This window comes from Salvelinus alpinus, chromosome 37 (genome assembly GCF_045679555.1).
Source record: "Salvelinus alpinus chromosome 37, SLU_Salpinus.1, whole genome shotgun sequence".
In the NCBI taxonomy this organism is placed as follows: domain Eukaryota; kingdom Metazoa; phylum Chordata; class Actinopteri; order Salmoniformes; family Salmonidae; genus Salvelinus; species Salvelinus alpinus.
The window spans coordinates 5,981,761-6,003,100 of NC_092122.1; the positions used below are offsets into that span (position 1 = coordinate 5,981,761).

General features: G+C 46.4%; 2 protein-coding genes across 2 annotated transcripts; both read left to right on the top strand.

Moving 5' to 3' along the window:
* The first annotated feature begins 2,104 nt into the window (after nt 1-2,104).
* LOC139565967 (myb/SANT-like DNA-binding domain-containing protein 4) lies at nt 2,105-4,242 on the top strand. Its single transcript, XM_071386706.1, has 9 exons — nt 2,105-2,508; nt 2,808-2,878; nt 2,966-3,142; nt 3,233-3,294; nt 3,377-3,463; nt 3,551-3,592; nt 3,661-3,834; nt 3,914-3,949; nt 4,048-4,242. The coding sequence occupies exons 1-8, from the start codon at nt 2,351-2,353 to the stop codon at nt 3,947-3,949; spliced, it is 807 nt and encodes a 268-aa protein (XP_071242807.1). The 5' UTR covers nt 2,105-2,350; the 3' UTR covers nt 4,048-4,242.
* Nucleotides 4,243-5,886: 1,644 nt separating this feature from the next.
* LOC139565956 (putative nuclease HARBI1) lies at nt 5,887-7,470 on the top strand. The gene is made up of 4 exons (XM_071386668.1): nt 5,887-6,210; nt 6,280-6,395; nt 6,492-6,603; nt 6,698-7,470. The coding sequence occupies exons 1-4, from the start codon at nt 6,009-6,011 to the stop codon at nt 7,066-7,068; spliced, it is 801 nt and encodes a 266-aa protein (XP_071242769.1). The 5' UTR covers nt 5,887-6,008; the 3' UTR covers nt 7,069-7,470.
* Nucleotides 7,471-21,340: the final 13,870 nt, after the last annotated feature.

The following is a 21,340-nucleotide window of genomic DNA, read 5'->3' on the forward strand; positions in this document are numbered from 1 at the left end:
CAGCCGTCTTCATCGACCTGGCCAAGGCTTTCGACTCTGTCAATCACCATATTCTTATCGGCAGACTCAGTAGCCTCGGTTTTTCTAATGACTGCCTTGCCTGGTTCACCAACTACTTTGCAGACAGAGTTCAGTGTGTCAAATCGGAGGGCATGTTGTCCGGTCCTCTGGCAGTCTCTATGGGGGTACCACAGGGTTCAATTCTCGGGCCGACTCTTTTCTCTGTATACATCAATGATGTTGCTCTTGCTGCGGGCGATTCCCTGATCCACCTCTACGCAGACGACACCATTCTATATACTTCCGGCCCTTCCTTGGACACTGTGCTATCTAACCTCCAAACGAGCTTCAATGCCATACAACACTCCTTCCGTGGCCTCCAACTGCTCTTAAACGCTTGTAAAACCAAATGCATGCTTTTCAACCGTTCGCTGCCTGCACCCGCACGCCCGACTAGCATCACCACCCTGGACGGTTCCGACCTAGAATATGTGGACATCTATAAGTACCTAGGTGTCTGGCTAGACTACAAACTCTCCTTCCAGACTCATATCAAACATCTCCAATCCAAAATCAAATCAAGAATCGGCTTTCTATTCCGCAACAAAGCCCCCTTCACTCACGCCGCCAAACTTACCCTAGTAAAACTGACTATCCTACCGATCCTCGACTTCGGCGATGTCATCTACAAAATAGCTTCCAATACTCTACTCAGCAAACTGGATGCAGTTTATCACAGTGCCATTCGTTTTGTTACTAAAGCACCTTATACGACTCACCACTGCGACCTGTATGCCCTAGTCGGCTGGCCCTCGCTACATGTTCGTCGTCAGACCCACTGGCTCCAGGTCATCTACAAGGCTATGCTAGGTAAAGTGACGCCTTATCTCAGTTCACTGGTCACGATGGCTACACCCACCCGCAGCACGCGCTCCAGCAGGTGTATCTCACTGATCATCCCTAAAGCCAAAACCTCATTTGGACGCCTTTCCTTCCAGTTCTCTGCTGCCTGCGACTGGAACGAATTGCAAAAATCTCTGAAGTTGGAGACTTTTATCTCCCTCAACAACTTTAAAAATCTGCTATCCGAGCAGCTAACCGATCGCTGCAGCTGTACATAGTCCATCTGTAAACTACCCACCCAATTTACCTACCTCACCCCCCATACTGCTTTTATTTATTTACTTTTCTGCTCTTTTGCACACCAGTATCTCTTCTTGCACATGATCATCTGATGATTTATCACTCCAGTGTTAATCTGCTAAATTGTAAGTATTCGATTTATTGCCTACCTCATGCCTTTTGCACACATTGTATATAGATTCTCTTTTTTTTCTACCATGTTATTGACTTGTTTATTGTTTACTCCATGTGTAACTCTGTGTTGTCTGTTCACACTGCTATGCTTTATCTTGGTCAGGTCGCAGTTGCAAATGAGAACTTGTTCTCAACTAGCCTACCTGGTTAAATAAAGGTGAAATAAAAAAAAATAAAAAAAACATTATTGATGTGTGAATAACATTGAGAGGGTCATAGAGGGGTCATTGGGCTGCCGTTTTTGCATTTGTTTTAGGATTATAAATTGAGTCAGAGACTACTGGTCGTGATGCCAGACGCACACAAACACATTCGCACACGCACGTGCAAGCGCACACGCACACGCACACGCACACGCACACACGCAGTAGCAGTAGCAGTAGCAGGAAGAGGGACTCCCTGTAACGTTGTGTTAGTGTCAGGAGCAGACTACAGAATCAATGAGAACAGGAAGACAAAAAGCATCCAGGGAAGCCCTGTGGACACTGTGTCAGCCCTCCCGTGTGGGTCACAGGTGGCTGGTTGCACTTTAATTGGGGAAGACAGGCTCATAGTAATGGCTGGAACGGAATAGAATGGTATCAAACATGGGTTCCATGTGGTTAATACCATTCCATTCACTCCGTTCCAGCCATTATTATGAGCCGTCCTCCCCTCAGCAGCCTCCTGTGATGTGTGTGTGTCCTCCAGACCAAACCAGCCAGGTAGAAAGCAGACAAAGCCCTCTCAACCTGGAAGGTTTATCCCTCAACACAACAACAACAAGTTACCTCATAACAACAACCATACAGCTGCTCAGTCAACAACAGGGGCCTGTTGCACAAAAGTAGAATTAAGACATCCGGGATAAATGACTCAGCTGAGCTCAATGAAGCCAAAACATGTGCGTCCAGGCTTAATTGGTTGCACAAAGACCAAGCCAGGATGAGCAGACACGGATTCATTAAGCCAGGTGAAACCAATCCTGGATAGGTGCGCGCTCACGGCTCACTCAAATAGACCCCGCCACAGATCACAGATTAACTGATTTACCATGGCAACTAGAGCCGCGTACTTTTCCCCGTCGGAAGCACAAATCCTCATGGAGGCATACGAGGAGGTAAAAGATATAATTAAGAAGAAAGGCAACACCGCCACAGTGATAAAGCAAAGAGAAAAAGCGTGGCAAAGTATTGCAGACCGCCTGAATGCGTAAGTAGTGCACAATTACACACTCACCGCTCCGCTGAAACATCACAATTACAATTCAAATATTTAATTCACATCTCCAAAAATGCAGTTGTACTGTAATTATGAAACGGTTAAATTTTTAATTGAAATGCACTGCAGATATGAGTGAAATTGTGTAAAGTAACTCCATCACACTGTATAAAGCTATGATACATTTTTTGATATTTTTACTGAAAACAAGACAAAAATACCAAGTAATTTTTTGCAGTGTGACTCCATTAAATGTGTGTGTGTGTGTGTGTGTGTGTGTGTGTGTGTAGATTAAACATGAACGGGCCAAAACGGACATGGCAGCAGGTCAAAATCAAATACAAGAACATTCTGCAGAATGGTATGGTCCCTGACTAATATTTAACAAAGCACAAGCATATATTGTACCCAGAAGGTGCCTGCTCACACATTGTCTGTACTGTTTTAGCAGTGAAAAATAATACCCACAGACAAGGCACGGGTGGTGGGTCACCAAAGGCTGACCTTACCCCAGCAGAGGACATGGCCTTGGAGCTAAATAAAGGCAGGCCCGTCTTAGAGGGGATCCCTGGGGGGAAAGAGACGAGCATAGGTTCCTCCCAAGATGCCACCCGCTTCATTCAAGGTATGTCCTTCCATCTCTACATGGGATACAACCACATTCATATTGAATCAATTTGGACTGTCTGACTTTGGTTTACCTATTGCCTTGCAGTGTCTGGCAGCACTGTGTTCCTGTTAGAGCCACCAGCACAAGCACCAGACGATGCTGATCCAGTGAGTACTCCATCAAAGGCATACTGTAGGCCTGGCATGTCTTGTCTACTAGCTTCAATATGAATCCGATTAAATGTGATAGGGTGAAGGCCCCAGTGCAGCAGCAACAGCACATGATGGAGACGATGATGAGGAGGAGACCATCTCTCTGGATTCCAGAAGGCATGAGGTATCATGTTAAGACTGTGAAAGTACTATTTACTCTACAATGGTGAGGAGTCCTCATCAAAATCAAAAAATCTAATTTCTTTTACAGGACCCAGAAGCTATACAGTGGGAAAACCAGCCTGGCAACATAGTGCGTATTAATAAAAGGACACCACATCCTGCCAAATTCCAGCTGCGCTAATTGTATTGTGTTCACAGAGCTCACAAGCTATCAGAAAGTTGTATGGCAACCACCTCCGGCGCCAAATAGAACTGGCAGACATAGACATTCAGTACAAGAAGAAAAAGATGGAAAATCTTGCACTGGAGTCCGAAATAAAAAAGAGGACAATTAGGAAACTGGACCTTGAAATAAAAAAACTTGAGAGGGAGGTGAGATATGCCTTCAATGTACACTGTATGCTAACTGTAACACAAATGTATTAATCATTATTTTTCTTTCCTCCCCCAGCTCCAAGAAGATGACACAGCTCAAAATAAAAATTAGGTATATTCTCGTAAAGTCAAGTGAGCCATGACATATGAGCTCTTATTGTGAGCACACAGGACGGTGGCATCTTTCTAAGGTTTTTTTTATTTTCCCAGCAATCAGTACAACCAAGTCATCGTTATAAGGCATCGCCCTCTTTTGCCCACCCCCCCAGCACCAGGTGTGGCCACTAGCCTATATGAAGGCCCAAAATTGTGTGTTCCTTTCTGCTCTGACAATGGCATGCCCATTCGTGCGAGATGGGTGGATGAAGAAGCACTTGTGCTGAGGAGAGCCTTCAGGCGAGAAAGGGTCTTCAGGGACCGGTTGCACCCACTGGCCTTCCCTGATGACCATCTACAGTGGGGAGAACAAGTATTTGATACACTGCCGATTTTGCAGGTTTTCCTACTTACAAAGCATGTAGAGGTCTGTAATTTTTATCATAGGTACACTTTAACTGTGAGAGACGGAATCTAAAACAAAAATCCAGAAAATCACATTGTATGATTTTTAAGTAATTAATTTGCATTTTATTGCATGACATAAGTATTTGATCACCTACCAACCAGTAAGAATTCCGGCTCTCACAGACCTGTTAGTTTTTCTTTAAGAAGCCCTCCTGTTCTCCACTCATTACCTGTATTAACTGCAACTGTTTGAACTCGTTACCTGTATAAAAGACACCTGTCCACACACTCAATCAAACAGACTCCAACCTCTCCACAATGGCCAAGACCAGAGAGCTGTGTAAGGACATCAGGGATCAAATTGTAGACCTAGACAAGGCTGGGATGGGCTACAGGACAATAGGCAAGCAGCTTGGTGAGAAGGCAACAACTGTTGGTGCAATTATTAGAAAATGGAAGAAGTTCAAGATGACGGTCAATCACCCTCGGTCTGGGGCTCCATGCAAGATCTCACCTCGTGGGGCATCAATGATCATGAGGAAGGTGAGGGATCAGCCCAGAACTACACGGCAGGACCTGGTCAATGACCGGAAGAGAGCTGGGACCACAGTCTCAAAGAAAACCATTAGTAACACACTACGCCGTCATGGATTAAAATCCTGCAGCGCACGCAAGGTCCCCCTGCTCAAGCCAGCGCATGTCCAGGCCCGTCTGAAGTTTGCCAATGACCATCTGGATGATCCAGAGGAGGAATGGGAGAAGGTCATGTAGTCTGATGAGACAAAAATAGAGCTTTTTGGTCTAAACTCCACTCGCCGTGTTTGGAGGAAGAAGAAGGATGAGTACAACCCCAAGAACACCATCCCAACCGTGAAGCATGGAGGTGGAAACATCATTCTTTGGGGATGCTTTTCTGCAAAGGGGACAGGACGACTCTACCGTATTGAGGGGAGGATGGATGGGGCCATGTATCGCGAGATCTTGGCCAACAACCTCCTTCCCTCAGTAAGAGCATTGAAGATGGGTCGTGGCTGGGTCTTCCAGCATGACAACGACTCGAAACAGACAGCCAGGGCAACTAAGGAGTGGCTCCGTAAGAAGCATCTCAAGGTCCTGGAGTGGCCTAGCCAGTCTCCAGACCTGAACCCAATAGAAAATCTTTGGAGGGAGCTGAAAGTCCGTATTGCCCAGCGACAGCCCCGAAACCTGAAAGATCTGGAGAAGGTCTGTATGGAGGAGTGGGCCAAAATCCCTGCTGCAGTGTGTGGAAACCTGGTCAAGAACTACAGGAAACGTATGATCTCTGTAATTGCAAACAAAGGTTTCTGTACCAAATATTAAGTTCTGCTTTTCTGATGTATCAAATACTTATGTCATGCAATAAAATGCAAATTAATTACTTAAAAATCATACAATGTGATTTTCTGGATTTTTGTTTTAGATTCCGACTCTCACAGTAGAAGTGTACCTATGATAAAAATGACAGACCTCTACGTGCTTTGTAAGTAGGAAAACCTGCAAAATCGGCAGTGTATCAAATACTTGTTCTCCCCACTGTATATGAAAGATACAGGTTTTCTGCAGATGGCATCAGGTATCTATGCAGACTACTGGGTCCCAGGATTAAGCACCGCACTGCACGGAGCCATGCACTGAGTGTGGAGCAAATGGTTTGTGTGGCCTTGCGCTTTTTTGCTAGTGGAGCCTTCCTGTACTCAGTGGGGGATGCAGAACAGCTGAACAAGGCCACAATTTGCCGCACAATAAGGAGTGTGTGTCTGGCTATCAAAGCATTAGCAGATGTCTTCATCTCCTTCCCTGGCCACAGAAGACTCTGTGACATCAAAGAGGAGTTCTATAGGATTGCAGGTAAGAGGATCTACAAATTACAGGACAACTGTTAACACATAGTAGGATACTCATTACTTTGTGTGACAGGTTTCCCCAATGTCATTGGTGCAGTGGACTGCACACACATAAGGATAAAAGCCCCCTCAGGTGCCCACGAGGCCGATTTTGTGAATAGGAAATCCTTTCACAGCATTAATGTTCAGGTGAACATAACTTTTTGATATTGTCCATTGACGAACACTCTGCATTGCCAGTGATGTGCATTGATTGGTGTAATATTCCTCATCTTATGATTTCAGATGGTCTGCAATGCTGACTGTGTGATCAGCAATGTTGTGGCAAAATGGCCTGGCTCAGTCCATGACTCCAGAATCTTTCGGGCCTCTGAAATCTATCAGTGCCTATCACAAGGTAAGCCACACAACCCCTATTTATAACCATCATGGCTGTGTCAAGAATATCACTGTGTTTATGAGGTAGTAATGATGAGATTTTGTGTTGACAGGTGAATTCTCTGGTGTGTTGCTGGGAGACAGGGGGTATGGCTGCCAGCCTTTTCTCCTGACACCTTTCACAGACCCCCAGGAAGCACAGCAGGCCTACAACCATGCCCATGCCAGGACCAGGGCCAGAGTTGAAATGACCTTTGGCCTCCTGAAGGCACGCTTTCACTGCCTTCACAAATTAAGGGTCAGCCCTGTTAGGGCATGTGATATTACTGTGGCTTGTGCTGTCCTCCACAATGTGGCCTGCCTGAGGAAGGAGAGGGCCCCCAGAGTGCCACCAGCCATGGACTGGGACAATCCGGCAATCTTCCCTGATGACGACAGTGGTCGGCTGCTGAGGGACCAATATGTGTTGAATTATTTTAGTTAGTATGTGTGCTTTCAATTTTGGTTAAATATGTCCTGCGGTGGCAGAGGAATTTGGGGTTTTTTGGGTTCGTTTTTTGACGAATTTGGCCTCTTATGATGTTTGTGCGGTATACTGTGTGTAATACAAGGCTGCAGGGAGGCTACTGCATCCATTCATTTGTCTGTTCAGTTGATGTGTATGGATTTGTCCTGCATTTATTTTAGTGTGCAGACATGCAGGGTGTGTTATATACAGACCTTTGAATGTGTATGTATCATTTTGTATAATATGCTTGGATTCTGTGCTTTCCATCTTGTAGAGTCACTGTGACTTCAGTTTCGAAAGGAGCTGATGGTTTACCTGCTTTGTTTTGTCCTTATTCAATAAAGGAACATAATGTTACACATTGTGTTTTTATATTCATATGGAATGTGTATTTGTTTATATGACAGAGTACTAGGGCCACACTGAAGAAAAAGGATAAAGTCATAAATTTATGAGGCTGGTTCTTTCTGCAGAAAAGCTACATATTGTTTTTACAGTTTTGATACTTATGACAATGTGATACTTAATATTCTGGCACATCAGCATGTCTTTGTTTATGAAACCATACTGAAGTACAATTTCACGAAATGCCCCACATCTGTCATTTTAACAACTGTCCTCCTTTAAAACAACTGGTTACAATATTATGACTTGTGTTTTTTTCCCCTCTGTGGCCCTAATATTCTATCATTTTATATATAGCCTTATAGTCTATGGGAAACTGTAAATTATCTAATGATAGCAACATCATCTAAAAATCATTTTTTATCCAAAATCATTGAAATTAATGATCACAAACGTTTAAATAATAACAGTGGGTCTAGTTATATGTGATAACAATGTATAGTGAGCAGTGAAATAACTATTGGTTTCCATTTGTGGTGACTGCTGACTGACATTAGGGATGAGATTAAATAGATCCTGGAATTTAGCCTGGTCTGGAGCAGGCTAGCTCCACAGAATAAATCTCCATGGTAATTTATACCATAACATATCCTCCTGCCCCCTATCCATCTTTAGTGCAACCGGATTACGGATCAATTGAGCCAGGATCACCAAGATATCCTGGCTTAATCCCTTATCCTAGTTTTGTGCAACAGGCCCCAGGTTACCTCATAACAACAACCATACAGCTTCTCAGTCAACAACAGGTTACCTCATAACAACAACCATACAGGTGCTCAGTCAACAACAGGTTACCTCATAACAACAACCATACAGGTGCTCAGTCAATAACAGGTTACCTCATAACAAGTACCAAACAGCTGCTCAGTCAACAACAGGTTACCTCATAACAACAACCATACAGGTGCTCAGTCAACAACAGGTTACCTCATAACAACAACCATACAGGTGCTCAGTCAACAACAGGTTACCTCATAACAACAACCATACAGGTGCTCAGTCAACAACAGGTTACCTCATAACAACAACCATACAGGTGCTCAGTCAACAACAGGTTACCTCATAACAACAACCATACAGGTGCTCAACCAACAACAGGTTACCTCATAACAACAACCATACAGGTGCTCAGTCAACAACAGGTTACCTCATAACAACAACCATACAGGTGCTCAGTCAACAACAGGTTACCTCATAACAACAACCATACAGGTGCTCAACCAACAACAGGTTACCTCATAACAACAACCATACAGGTGCTCAGTCAACAACAGGTTACCTCATAACAACAACCATACAGGTGCTCAGTCAACAACAGGTTACCTCATAACAACAACCATACAGGTGCTCAGTCAACAACAGGTTACCTCATAACAACAACCATACAGGTGCTCAGTCAACAACAGGTTACCTCATAACAACAACCATACAGGTGCTCAGTCAACAACAGGTTACCTCATAACAACAACCATACAGGTGCTCAGTCAACAACAGGTTACCTCATAACAACAACCATACAGGTGCTCAACCAACAACAGGTTACCTCATAACAACAACCATACAGGTGCTCAGTCAACAACAGGTTACCTCATAACAACAACCATACAGGTGCTCAGTCAACAACAGGTTACCTCATAACAACAACCATACAGGTGCTCAGTCAACAACAGGTTACCTCATAACAACAACCATACAGGTGCTCAACCAACAACAGGTTACCTCATAACAACAACCATACAGGTGCTCAGTCAACAACAGGTTACCTCATAACAACAACCATACAGGTGCTCAGTCAACAACAGGTTACCTCATAACAACAACCATACAGGTGCTCAACCAACAACAGGTTACCTCATAACAACAACCATACAGGTGCTCAGTCAACAACAGGTTACCTCATAACAACAACCATACAGGTGCTCAGTCAACAACAGGTTACCTCATAACAACAACCATACAGGTGCTCAGTCAACAACAGGTTACCTCATAACAACAACCATACAGGTGCTCAGTCAACAACAGGTTACCTCATAACAACAACCATACAGGTGCTCAGTCAACAACAGGTTACCTCATAACAACAACCATACAGGTGCTCAGTCAACAACAGGTTACCTCATAACAACAACCATACAGGTGCTCAACCAACAACAGGTTACCTCATAACAACAACCATACAGGTGCTCAGTCAACAACAGGTTACCTCATAACAACAACCATACAGGTGCTCAGTCAACAACAGGTTACCTCATAACAACAACCATACAGGTGCTCAACCAACAACAGGTTACCTCATAACAACAACCATACAGGTGCTCAGTCAACAACAGGTTACCTCATAACAACAACCATACAGGTGCTCAGTCAACAACAGGTTACCTCATAACAACAACCATACAGGTGCTCAGTCAACAACAGGTTACCTCATAACAACAACCATACTGTCATGTTTTGTCTTTGATCATGTCTTGTCCCTGTGCTTCCCTCTGCTGGTCTTATTAGGTTCTTTCTCTTTCTCTCTCTCTTTCGTTCCGTTCCTGCTCCCAGCTGTTTCTCATTCTCCCTACGACCTCATTTACTCTTTCACACCTGTCCCCTATTTTGCCCTCTGATTAGAGTCCCTATTTCTCCCTCTGTTTTCCGCTCCTGTCCTTGTCGGATTCTTGTTTGATGTTTGCAGTTCCTGTGTCCTTGTTCCGCCCTGTCGTGTTCTTTTGCCTTCTTCAGATGCTGCGTGTGAGCAGGTGTCTATGTCAGCTACGGCCTGTGCCTTCCTGAAGCGACCTGCAGTCTGTGGTCGCGTCTCCAGTCGTTCCTCTCTATTGACGAGAGGATTTCAGTTTCCTGTTTTGGATTACCATTGATTTATATCCAGGAGAATCATTATTTGTTTTATACTGGAATAAAGACTCTGTTACTATTACGTCGCTTTTGGGTCCTCATTCATCAGCATAACAGAAGAATCCGACCAAGAATGGACCCAGCGACTACGGATTCTCGCAACACTGCCGTCGAGATCCAGGGAGCAATGCTCGGCAGACACGAGCAGGAATTGTCTGCTGCTCGCCATGCCGTTGAGACCCTGTCCGCTCAGGTCTCCGATCTCTCTGGACAGTTTCAGAGTCTTCGTCTCGTGCCACCAGCTACTTCCTGGTCTTCCGAGTCTCCGGAACCTAGGGTTAATAACCCACCATGTTACTCTGGGCAGCCCACTGAGTGTCGCTCCTTTCTCACCCAGTGTGATATTGTGTTCTCTCTCCAGCCCAACACATACTCAAGAGAGAGAGCTCGGATCGCTTACGTCATATCACTCCTTACTGGTCGGGCTCGGGAGTGGGGCACAGCTATCTGGGAGGCAAGGGCTGAGTGTTCTAACGTTTATCAGAACTTTAAAGAGGAGATGATACGGGTTTTTGATCGTTCAGTTTTTGGGAAGGAGGCTTCCAGGGTCCTGGCTTCCCTATGTCAAGGTGATCGATCCATAACGGATTACTCGATAGAGTTTCGCACTCTTGCTGCATCCAGTGACTGGAACGAGCCGGCGTTGCTCGCTCGTTTTCTGGAGGGACTCCACGCTGAGGTTAAGGATGAGATTCTCTCCCGGGAGGTTCCTTCCAGCGTGGACTCTTTGATTGCTCTCGCCATCCGCATTGAACGACGGGTAGATCTTCGTCACCGAGCTCGTGGAAGAGAGCTCGCGTTAACGGTGTTTCCCCTCTCCGCATCTCAACCATCTCCTCCCACCGGCTCAGAGACTGAGCCCATGCAGCTGGGAGGTATTCGCATCTCGACTAAGGAGAGGGAACGGAGAATCACCAACCGCCTTTGCCTCTATTGCGGTTCTGCTGGACATTTTGTCATGTCATGTCCAGTAAAAGCCAGAGCTCATCAGTAAGCGGAGGGCTACTGGTGAGCGCTACTACTCAGGTCTCTCCATCAAGATCCTGTACTACCTTGTCGGTCCATCTACGCTGGACCGGTTCGGCTGCTTCCTGCAGTGCCTTGATAGACTCAGGGGCTGAGGGTTGTTTTATGGACGAAGCATGGGCTCGGAAACATGACATTCCTCTCAGACAGTTAGGGAAGCCCACGCCCATGTTCGCCTTAGATGGTAGTCTTCTCCCCAGTATCAGATGTGAGACACTACCTTTAACCCTCACTGTATCTGGTAACCACAGTGAGACCATTTCCTTTTTGATTTTTCGTTCACCTTTTACACCTGTTGTTTTGGGTCATCCCTGGCTAGTATGTCATAATCCTTCTATTAATTGGTCTAGTAATTCTATTCTATCCTGGAACGTTTCTTGTCATGTGAAGTGTTTAATGTCTGCTATCCCTCCTGTGTCTTCTGTCCCCTCTACTCAGGAGGAACCTGGTGATTTGACAGGAGTGCCGGAGGAATATCATGATCTGCGCACGGTCTTCAGTCGGTCCAGAGCCAGCTCCCTTCCTCCTCACCGGTCGTATGATTGTTGTATTGATCTCCTTCCGGGGACCACTCCCCCTCGGGGTAGACTATACTCTCTGTCGGCTCCCGAACGTAAGGCTCTCGAGGATTATCTGTCTGTTTCTCTCGACGCCGGTACCGTGGTGCCTTCTTCCTCTCCCGCCGGAGCGGGATTTTTCTTTGTTAAGAAGAAGGACGGTACTCTGCGCCCCTGCGTGGATTATCGAGGGCTGAATGACATAACGGTTAAGAATCGTTATCCGCTTCCCCTTATGTCGTCAGCCTTCGAGATTTTGCAGGGAGCCAGGTGCTTTACTAAGTTGGACCTTCGTAACGCTTACCATCTCGTACGCATCAGAGAGGGGGACGAGTGGAGAACGGCGTTTAACACTCCGTTAGGGCATTTTGAATACCGGGTTCTGCCGTTCGGTCTCGCTAATGCTCCAGCTGTCTTTCAGGCATTAGTTAATGATGTACTGAGAGACATGCTGAACATTTTTGTTTTCGTTTACCTTGACGATATCCTGATTTTTTCACCGTCACTCGAGATTCATGTTCAGCACGTTCGACGTGTACTCCAGCGCCTTTTAGAGAATTGTCTCTACGTGAAGGCTGAGAAGTGCGCCTTTCATGTCTCCTCTGTCACTTTTCTCGGTTCTGTTATTTCCGCTGAAGGCATTCAGATGGATCCCGCTAAGGTCCAGGCTGTCAGCGATTGGCCCGTCCCTAAGTCACGTGTCGAGTTGCAGCGCTTTCTCGGTTTCGCTAATTTCTATCGGCGTTTCATTCGTAATTTCGGTCAAGTGGCTGCCCCTCTCACCGCTCTGACTTCTGTCAAGTCTTGCTTTAAGTGGTCCGGTTCCGCCCAGGGAGCTTTTGATCTCCTCAAGAAGCGTTTTACATCCGCCCCTATCCTTGTTACTCCTGACGTCACTAAACAATTCATTGTCGAGGTTGACGCTTCAGAGGTGGGCGTGGGAGCCATTCTGTCTCAGCGCTTCCAGTCTGACGATAAGGTCCATCCTTGCGCTTACTTTTCTCATCGCCTGTCGCCATCGGAACGCAACTATGATGTGGGTAACCGCGAACTGCTCGCCATCCGCTTAGCCATAGGCGAATGGCGACAGTGGTTGGAGGGGGCGACCGTCCCTTTTGTCGTTTGGACTGACCATAAGAACCTTGAGTACATCCGTTCGGCCAAACGACTTAATGCACGTCAAGCTCGTTGGGCGTTGTTTTTCGCTCGTTTCGAGTTCTTGATTTCCTATCGTCCGGGAAATAAGAACACCAAGCCTGATGCCTTATCCCGTCTCTTTAGTTCTTCTGTGGCTTCTACCGACCCCGAGGGGATTCTCCCTGAAGGGCGTGTTGTCGGGTTGACTGTCTGGGGAATTGAGAGACAGGTAAAGCAAGCACTCACTCACACTGCGTCGCCGCGCGCTTGTCCTAGTAACCTTCTGTTCGTTCCTGTCTCTACTCGTCTGGCTGTTCTTCAGTGGGCTCACTCTGCCAAGTTAGCTGGCCACCCCGGCGTTCGGGGTACGCTTGCTTCTATTCGCCAGCGGTTTTGGTGGCCTACTCAGGAGCGGGACACGCGTCGTTTCGTGGCTGCTTGTTCGGACTGCGCGCAGACTAAGTCAGGTAACTCTCCTCCTGCCGGTCGTCTCAGACCGCTTCCCATTCCTTCTCGACCATGGTCTCACATCGCCTTAGACTTTATTACCGGTCTGCCTTCGTCTGCGGGGAAGACTGTGATTCTTACGGTTATCGATAGGTTCTCTAAGGCGGCACATTTCATTCCCCTCGCTAAGCTTCCTTCCGCTAAGGAGACGGCACAAATCATCATTGAGAATGTGTTCAGAATTCATGGCCTCCCGTTAGACGCCGTTTCAGACAGAGGTCCGCAATTCACGTCACAGTTTTGGAGGGAGTTCTGTCGTTTGATTGGTGCTTCCGTCAGTCTCTCTTCCGGGTTTCATCCCCAGTCTAACGGTCAAGCAGAAAGGGCCAATCAGTCGATTGGTCGCATTTTACGCAGCCTTTCGTTTCGAAACCCTGCGTCTTGGGCAGAACAGCTCCCCTGGGCTGAGTACGCTCACAACTCGCTTCCTTCGTCTGCTACCGGGCTGTCCCCGTTTCAGAGTAGTCTTGGCTACCAGCCTCCTCTGTTTTCGTCCCAGCTCGCCGAGTCCAGCGTTCCCTCCGCTCAGGCTTTTGTCCAACGTTGTGAGCGCACCTGGAGGAGGGTCAGGTCTGCACTTTGCCGTTACAGGGCGCAGACTGTGAGAGCCGCCAATAAACGTAGGATTAAGAGTCCTAGGTATTGTCGCGGTCAGAGAGTGTGGCTTTCCACTCGTAACCTTCCCCTTACGACAGCTTCTCGCAAGTTGACTCCGCGGTTCATTGGTCCGTTCCGTGTCTCTCAGGTCGTCAATCCTGTCGCTGTGCGACTGCTTCTTCCGCAACATCTTCGTCGCGTCCACCCTGTCTTCCATGTCTCCTGTGTCAAGCCTTTTCTTCGCGCCCCCGTTCGTCTTCCCTCCCCCCCCCCCGTCCTTGTCGAGGGCGCTCCTATTTACAAGGTACGGAAGATCATGGACATGCGTTCTCGGGGACGTGGTCACCAGTACTTAGTGGATTGGGAGGGTTACGGTCCTGAGGAGAGGAGTTGGGTTCCATCTCGGGACGTGCTGGACCGTTCGTTGATCGATGATTTCCTTCGTTGTCGCCAGGGTTCCTCCTCGAGTGCGCCAGGAGGCGCTCGGTGAGTGGGGGGGTACTGTCATGTTTTGTCTTTGATCATGTCTTGTCCCTGTGCTTCCCTCTGCTGGTCTTATTAGGTTCTTTCTCTTTCTCTCTCTCTTTCGTTCCGTTCCTGCTCCCAGCTGTTTCTCATTCTCCCTACGACCTCATTTACTCTTTCACACCTGTCCCCTATTTTGCCCTCTGATTAGAGTCCCTATTTCTCCCTCTGTTTTCCGCTCCTGTCCTTGTCGGATTCTTGTTTGATGTTTGCAGTTCCTGTGTCCTTGTTCCGCCCTGTCGTGTTCTTTTGCCTTCTTCAGATGCTGCGTGTGAGCAGGTGTCTATGTCAGCTACGGCCTGTGCCTTCCTGAAGCGACCTGCAGTCTGTGGTCGCGTCTCCAGTCGTTCCTCTCTATTGACGAGAGGATTTCAGTTTCCTGTTTTGGATTACCATTGATTTATATCCAGGAGAATCATTATTTGTTTTATACTGGAATAAAGACTCTGTTACTATTACGTCGCTTTTGGGTCCTCATTCATCAGCATAACACATACAGGTGCTCAGTCAACAACAGGTTACCTCATAACAACAACCATACAGGTGCTCAGTCAACAACAGGTTACCTCATAACAACAACCATACAGGTTCTCAGTCAACAACAGGTTACCTCATAACAACAACCATACAGGTGCTCAGTCAACAACAGGTTACCTCATAACAACAACCATACAGGTGCTCAGTCAACAACAGGTTACCTCATAACAACAACCATACAGGTGCTCAGTCAACAACAGGTTACCTCATAACAACAACCATACAGGTGCTCAGTCAACAACAGGTTACCTCATAACAACAACCATACAGGTGCTCAACCAACAACAGGTTACCTCATAACAACAACCATACAAGTGCTCAGTCAACAACAGGTTACCTCATAACAACAACCATACAGGTGCTCAACCAACAACAGGTTACCTCATAACAACAACCATACAGGTGCTCAGTCAACAACAGGTTACCTCATAACAACAACCATACAGGTGCTCAACCAACAACAGGTTACCTCATAACAACAACCATACAGGTGCTCAGTCAACAACAGGTTACCTCATAACAACAACCATATAGGTGCTCAGTCAATAACACAAGTTTTTTTTGTACGTGTTACTGTATGTGCTGCAGTCTTAACATGTCTGCTGAGGCTGGTTCTAACTTAGTCAGGTCATGATACAAAACAATCATTCTGGAACCGCCCAGAATGTATTTATTATTCTGTAAGCCAAAACCAATCCCACCATGACAAAAAAAGAGAAAACATTTGAGTAAGTAAATGCATACTGGTAGTAGGGTTGAGAGAGAAATGATATTGTCAATTTTCAACAAGCTAAATGCTGAAAGTATTCCTATTGTGTCCTGCTCTGCGCTCTGAGCCATCTTCTCCTGCCTTGAATAATGGACACGAACTGGACATTATAATCCACATGAATTGAGGCTCCCGAGTGGCGCAGCGGTCTAAGGCACCACATCTCGGTGCAAGATGTGTCACTACAGTCCCTGGTTTGAATCCAGGCTGTGTCACATCCGTCCGTGATTGATAGTTTCACAGGGCGGTACACAATTGGCCCAGTGTTGTCCAGGTTGGGCCAGGTTAGGCCGTCATTGTAAATAAGAATTTGTTGTTAGCTGACTTGCCTAGTTAAATGTAAATGTATAAAACAGGAGGAAAGAAACACCAGTGACTGCAGCTGATATGAGGGGCATGCAGGTAGGACACACACACCAAAATACACAATCTCTCTCTCTCTCAAACACACACACATCAGCCTTCTAAAACCAGACTAGAGCTGACCCAGAACATTTGGTGACGACCTGCGGTGTCTGCCAGCTGCTACATTACAGTATGTGGATCACGCCACCCTGCTGCGTCTGCACCAGAAGGAGTAGGGAGGGAGTAGGTAGTAGTAGAACTCAGGGGAGAGGCCCAGCTCCCTGGTTCTACCCTACCAGTGCCCTTGATCTGCCCATCTCTCCCCAGGCCGGGGCCCCTCTCTCTCTGGGTCAGGAAACCAGGCAGACTGAGGGAGAAAGAAAGGGGAAGTCCTCTCCTCCGATCCACCAGGTCCTGTTTTTTAACCTCACCTTTCCTACTTTCCTTTCTTGATGTTGGTCTTTTTTAGATGACAGAGATCTGTGGGGAAACAGCTCCAGTAGAGGACCGGGAGAGAAGCACACAGTGGTATTAATTCACACTCAGCTGTGTGTTTGACTACCAGACTTATTTAAATACTGCCCACAGCTATTTCTCTCTCTTTCTTTCTATTGCTCTCTCTCCATCTCTCTCTCTCTCTCTCTCTCTCTCTCTCTCTCTCTCTATCCTACTCTTTCTCTCTATCTTTCTCTCCCTCTCTCTCTCTCCCTCTCACCATATCTCTCATTCCCTAGCTCTGCTGCTTCTCATTCCCTCTCTCCTCCTCTTCCCGCTCTGTCTCCCTTCTTCCCCCATTCCCCAGAGCGAGGGGTGAGTTTGGGGTATACGATGCAGCACAGATTTGTTTGTCTTTGTTTGTGTCCTCTGGTGATACAGAGAGCAAATAGTGAAGAAGGAGAAACACATTCCACTCCTTCAGGTTTCATCATAGGCTAGTGAATGAATGAATTAACTTCTATTGATTAACTGTACAAATACACTGATACCCAGCAGATCGTCCACCTAGGAAGGGAACCTTTATCAGGAGCATGTTGTCTTCCCTGAACGTCACTCATCACTGCTGGCTAGTGTCTACATATCTGTGGCTCAATCCACTAGTGATGGGTCGTTCGCGATGTAGGTGAACGTTGGGAGCCGGCTCGCATATCAGAAGAGCCGAATCTATTCATAAAAATAGAAAACAATTAAGATATGAATAATCAAAATATTTCAATGAATAGAATTAACTCATTCAAAGAATGAGAGAGAAAAAAAATGTAGGCCTAAATGCTCAAGCGCACACACATTCGTTCTGACTCTCTGCTCAGACTAATCTGTTGTTCCTGTCAATCAGACACGCAGTGTCAACCAATGAACCAAAGATGGGTGAGGGAGTGCCGAGCCAACTCACACAGTCACACACTTAGCAGCTGAGGGGAGAGAGGAAGGACAGCTGTGAAAACAACAGCTGGAAAATGAGTCGGAAGCACAGTAGCATTTGGATGCATTTTAATAGTGTAGACAATGTTAGAGCACAGTGTAGAATTTGCCAAAACAAAATCTCATATAAAGCCGGTTCTACCGACACACATATGTGAACTGTGCACCCAACTGTGAAGCTAGCTGTAGTGGAGCGTCGAGAAACTAGCGGGCCTGCTAGTGATAGTGGTGGAGCCAGCACCTCCACACGTGGAGATGTATCCACTCAGTCAAGTAGGCCTACTCCGCGACCCACAGCAACGCAGTCTTCTATAGACCAGCTTATGCCAAAGTCTATGTCTGTAGCAAAACAAGGCCAAATTGATATTGCATTGGCTAAAATGATTGCCACCGATTTCCAGCCATTTTCGATCTTGGAGGGCAGAGGTTTTAGAAATTATAGCAATAGTCTAAATCCAATATACACAATTCCAAGCAGGAAAACCCTTTCAAAATCACTTATTCCACAACTGTACGAGAGCACACAGGCTTCAGTGCGGGAAAGAGTCCACAAAGCTACTGCAGTTTGCCTTACCACTGACTGCTGGTCATCAAGGGTAACCACTTCTTACATGTCGGTTACATGTCACCTCATTGAAGATTTTCCAATGTCTAGCTGTCTTCTGGACTGCTTTGAGTTCAGCGACAGACACACCTCAGAGAACTTGGCAGAGGAACTGTTGAGAGTGGCCAGAGAATGGCAAGAAGATGGAAAAGTGGTCTGTTGTGTTAGCGACAGGGCAAAGCCATGAACACTTTAAAATGGACCCATCATCCATGTCTTGCCCACACAATCAACCTGACTGTAAGAGATGCTCTGAAGGTGATGAAGCCCACTGTGGACAAAGTGAAAGCAGCTGTGGAATACTTCCACAGGAGCACAGTAGGCGCTGAAAAACTAAAGTCTACACAACGCCAGATGGGGATGCCTGAGCTGAGGCCTAAACAAGACTGCAGTTTCTTGAGTCAAAGGATGCCATCATCTCTACCCTGGCCATTGTCAATGCACCTGTTGATGCTCTGACCCAAGAGGAATGGGAGGTGGTGGATGAGGTGTGCAGAGTCCTGGAACCCTTTGAGCAGGTCACTGTGGAGATCAGTGGAGAGAGGTACAGTAAGCAGTTATTACTACATCATTATTTAATCCAGTATTATATATGTATATGAGCAGTAGAGGAGAATGTAGTATCAGTAGACAAAACATGAACCTGAACTAATAAGTTACTGTTCTCTCTTTTCAGCTATATGACAGCCTCAAAAATAATACTCCTGTGTAAGGGTCTGCAGCGAATCACAGCCAGCCGCCAGAGAGAAGCAAACGTAACCACAGGACATGTGACAGAGTTGATGGACACCCTATGTTCATCATTGGACAGAAAGTTCCACAGAAACCGCTGCACTTGACCCCAGGTTTAAGAAGTTATCCTTCAGTGATGCCAGAGCAATTGATGAGGCTCTTCAAAGAATAACCTCAGCAGCAGGGAGGGACAGCTCCAGCAGTCAGCTGGCTCAGGCACCAGGGCAACAGGAAGAAGAGGGATCAGATGGAGCAGAAGCACCAGCAGTAGTGCCACAAACGTCTGCTGATTGGATGCTGTTTGACGAGAGAACAACTGGGGATGCAGCACGAAGGAATCCCTCAGCAGATGTCATAATGGAGGTCCGATCCTATTTGGAGGAGCACCTCCAAAGATCTGCAGATCCTCTGAGCTGGTGGAAGATCAAGGCCTCTGTTAACCTACAGCTTACTAAAGTCATGACAGGGAGACTGCATAGTGGCCACATCCGTTCCCTCTGAGAGGATCTTCTCGAAAACGGGACAAATCATTACTGAGAGAAGATACCGCATCAGCCCCTCAAAAGTGAGGCAGCTTGCATTTCTGAATGAAAATCTCTCATAAAAGCAAAATACGGTCAGCATTGCCGTGTGCTGCTGGTTATAACATGGCAATAAAGAAGAGAGAGAAAAGAGGGACCAGTTTAATGTTTTAAGTGGGATGCTGCAGTTTTGCACATTGTTATCTATTTTTCTTTGATATGGTGCATTATTCTATTATGCTGTTCAGATTATATTAGTTTTGAATGGTTAGATTTATATGCACTTTGTTAATATACATTAAAAAGGTATACTTTAAATGCAAATGTTTAATAGCATTCTTTTTCATAACAAACCAATGCATTTTTAAATACATTAAGGTAGAGTATGATTTCATTTAATAATTTAAGTAGAATTGTTTTAACACCAATCATAGTCAAACTATCGCAAACTGTTTGACTTGAAAAAATACAAAACATATTTTTTTTAAAGAGCCGTTTGGGAGGCAAAACAGCTGGCACTTTTTGGTGAGCCGGAAAAGAGCTGGAATGCCCATCACTACAATCCACCCCCTACTAATAATATATTTTGTAGAGTGCTGTATATGTAGCCTGTGGATGGAGGGGTGTTGGGGGGCTTGGTGAATGAGGAGTGAATCACCCAGAGAGCAGAGGAGAGAACACAGATGGTGAGGAGAAGCAGGGAAGCGTGCAGCAGCTGGGTTTGGAGCACAAGCCTGGTTCCCTGGGTGCCATCTCTGCTCTGCGGAGGAGGAGCCAGGAGGGCTTCTCCCTCTCCCTCTCTGTTGCTCCCAACTTCTCTCTCTCCCCCCAGGTTCCTAGTTCTCCCTCTCCTCTTCTACTCCCTCATCGCTCTCCCTCTCCTGTAATCACAAACATAGCTGCTACTCCATAGAGCAGGATTCGCCAACTGATGGCCTGCTGGACGAATTTGGCCCGCGGGTGATTTTATTGCCCCCCCCCCCCGCCCCCCATGTTTTTTGTTGTTGCAAGAAATGAATAAATAAATGAAAACATGCACAGGGGCATTGTCATGCTGAAACAGGAAAGGGCCTTCTCCAAACTGTTGCCACAAAGTTGGAAGCACACCACTCCAGCCGATGCTTGGCATTGCACATGGTGATCTTAGGCTTGTGTGCAGCTGCTCAGCCATGGAAACCCATTTCATGAAGCTCCCGACGAACAGTTCTTGTGCTGACGTTGCTTCCAGAGGTAGTTTGGAACTCGGTAGTGAGTGTTCCAACCGAGGACAGACGATTTTCAGTACTCGCCGGTCCCGTTCTGTAAGCTTATGTGGCCTACCACTTCGCAGCTGAGCCGTTGTTGCTCCGAGACATTTCCACTTCAAAATAACAACACTTAAAGTTGACCAGGGCAGCTCTAGCAGGGCAGAAATTTGACGAACTGACTTGTTGGAAAGGTGACATCCTATGACGGTGTCACGTTGAAAGTAACTGAGCTCTTCAGTAAGGCCATTCTACTGCCAATGTTTGTCTATGGGGATTGCATGGCCGTGTGCTCGATTTTATACACCTGTCAGTTACAGGTGTGGCTGAAACAGCCGAATCCACAAATTTGAAAGGGTGTCCACATACTTTTGTATATATAGTGTAATCTGTTCCATAGTATTCCCACGTATAATAGAGAG

Excerpts from the sequence above, each read along its gene's own strand:
- LOC139565967 (XM_071386706.1), top strand. The coding sequence starts at position 2,351 with ATGGCAACTAGAGCCGCGTACTTTTCCCCGTCGGAAGCACAAATCCTC. Across the intron at positions 2,509-2,807 it reads ATTGCAGACCGCCTGAATGC|ATTAAACATGAACGGGCCAA; the intron begins GTAAGTAGTGCA and ends GTGTGTGTGTAG. Across the intron at positions 3,464-3,550 it reads TGGATTCCAGAAGGCATGAG|GACCCAGAAGCTATACAGTG; the intron begins GTATCATGTTAA and ends TTTCTTTTACAG.
- LOC139565956 (XM_071386668.1), top strand. The coding sequence starts at position 6,009 with ATGGTTTGTGTGGCCTTGCGCTTTTTTGCTAGTGGAGCCTTCCTGTAC. Across the intron at positions 6,396-6,491 it reads TTCACAGCATTAATGTTCAG|ATGGTCTGCAATGCTGACTG; the intron begins GTGAACATAACT and ends TTATGATTTCAG. Across the intron at positions 6,604-6,697 it reads CTATCAGTGCCTATCACAAG|GTGAATTCTCTGGTGTGTTG; the intron begins GTAAGCCACACA and ends TTGTGTTGACAG.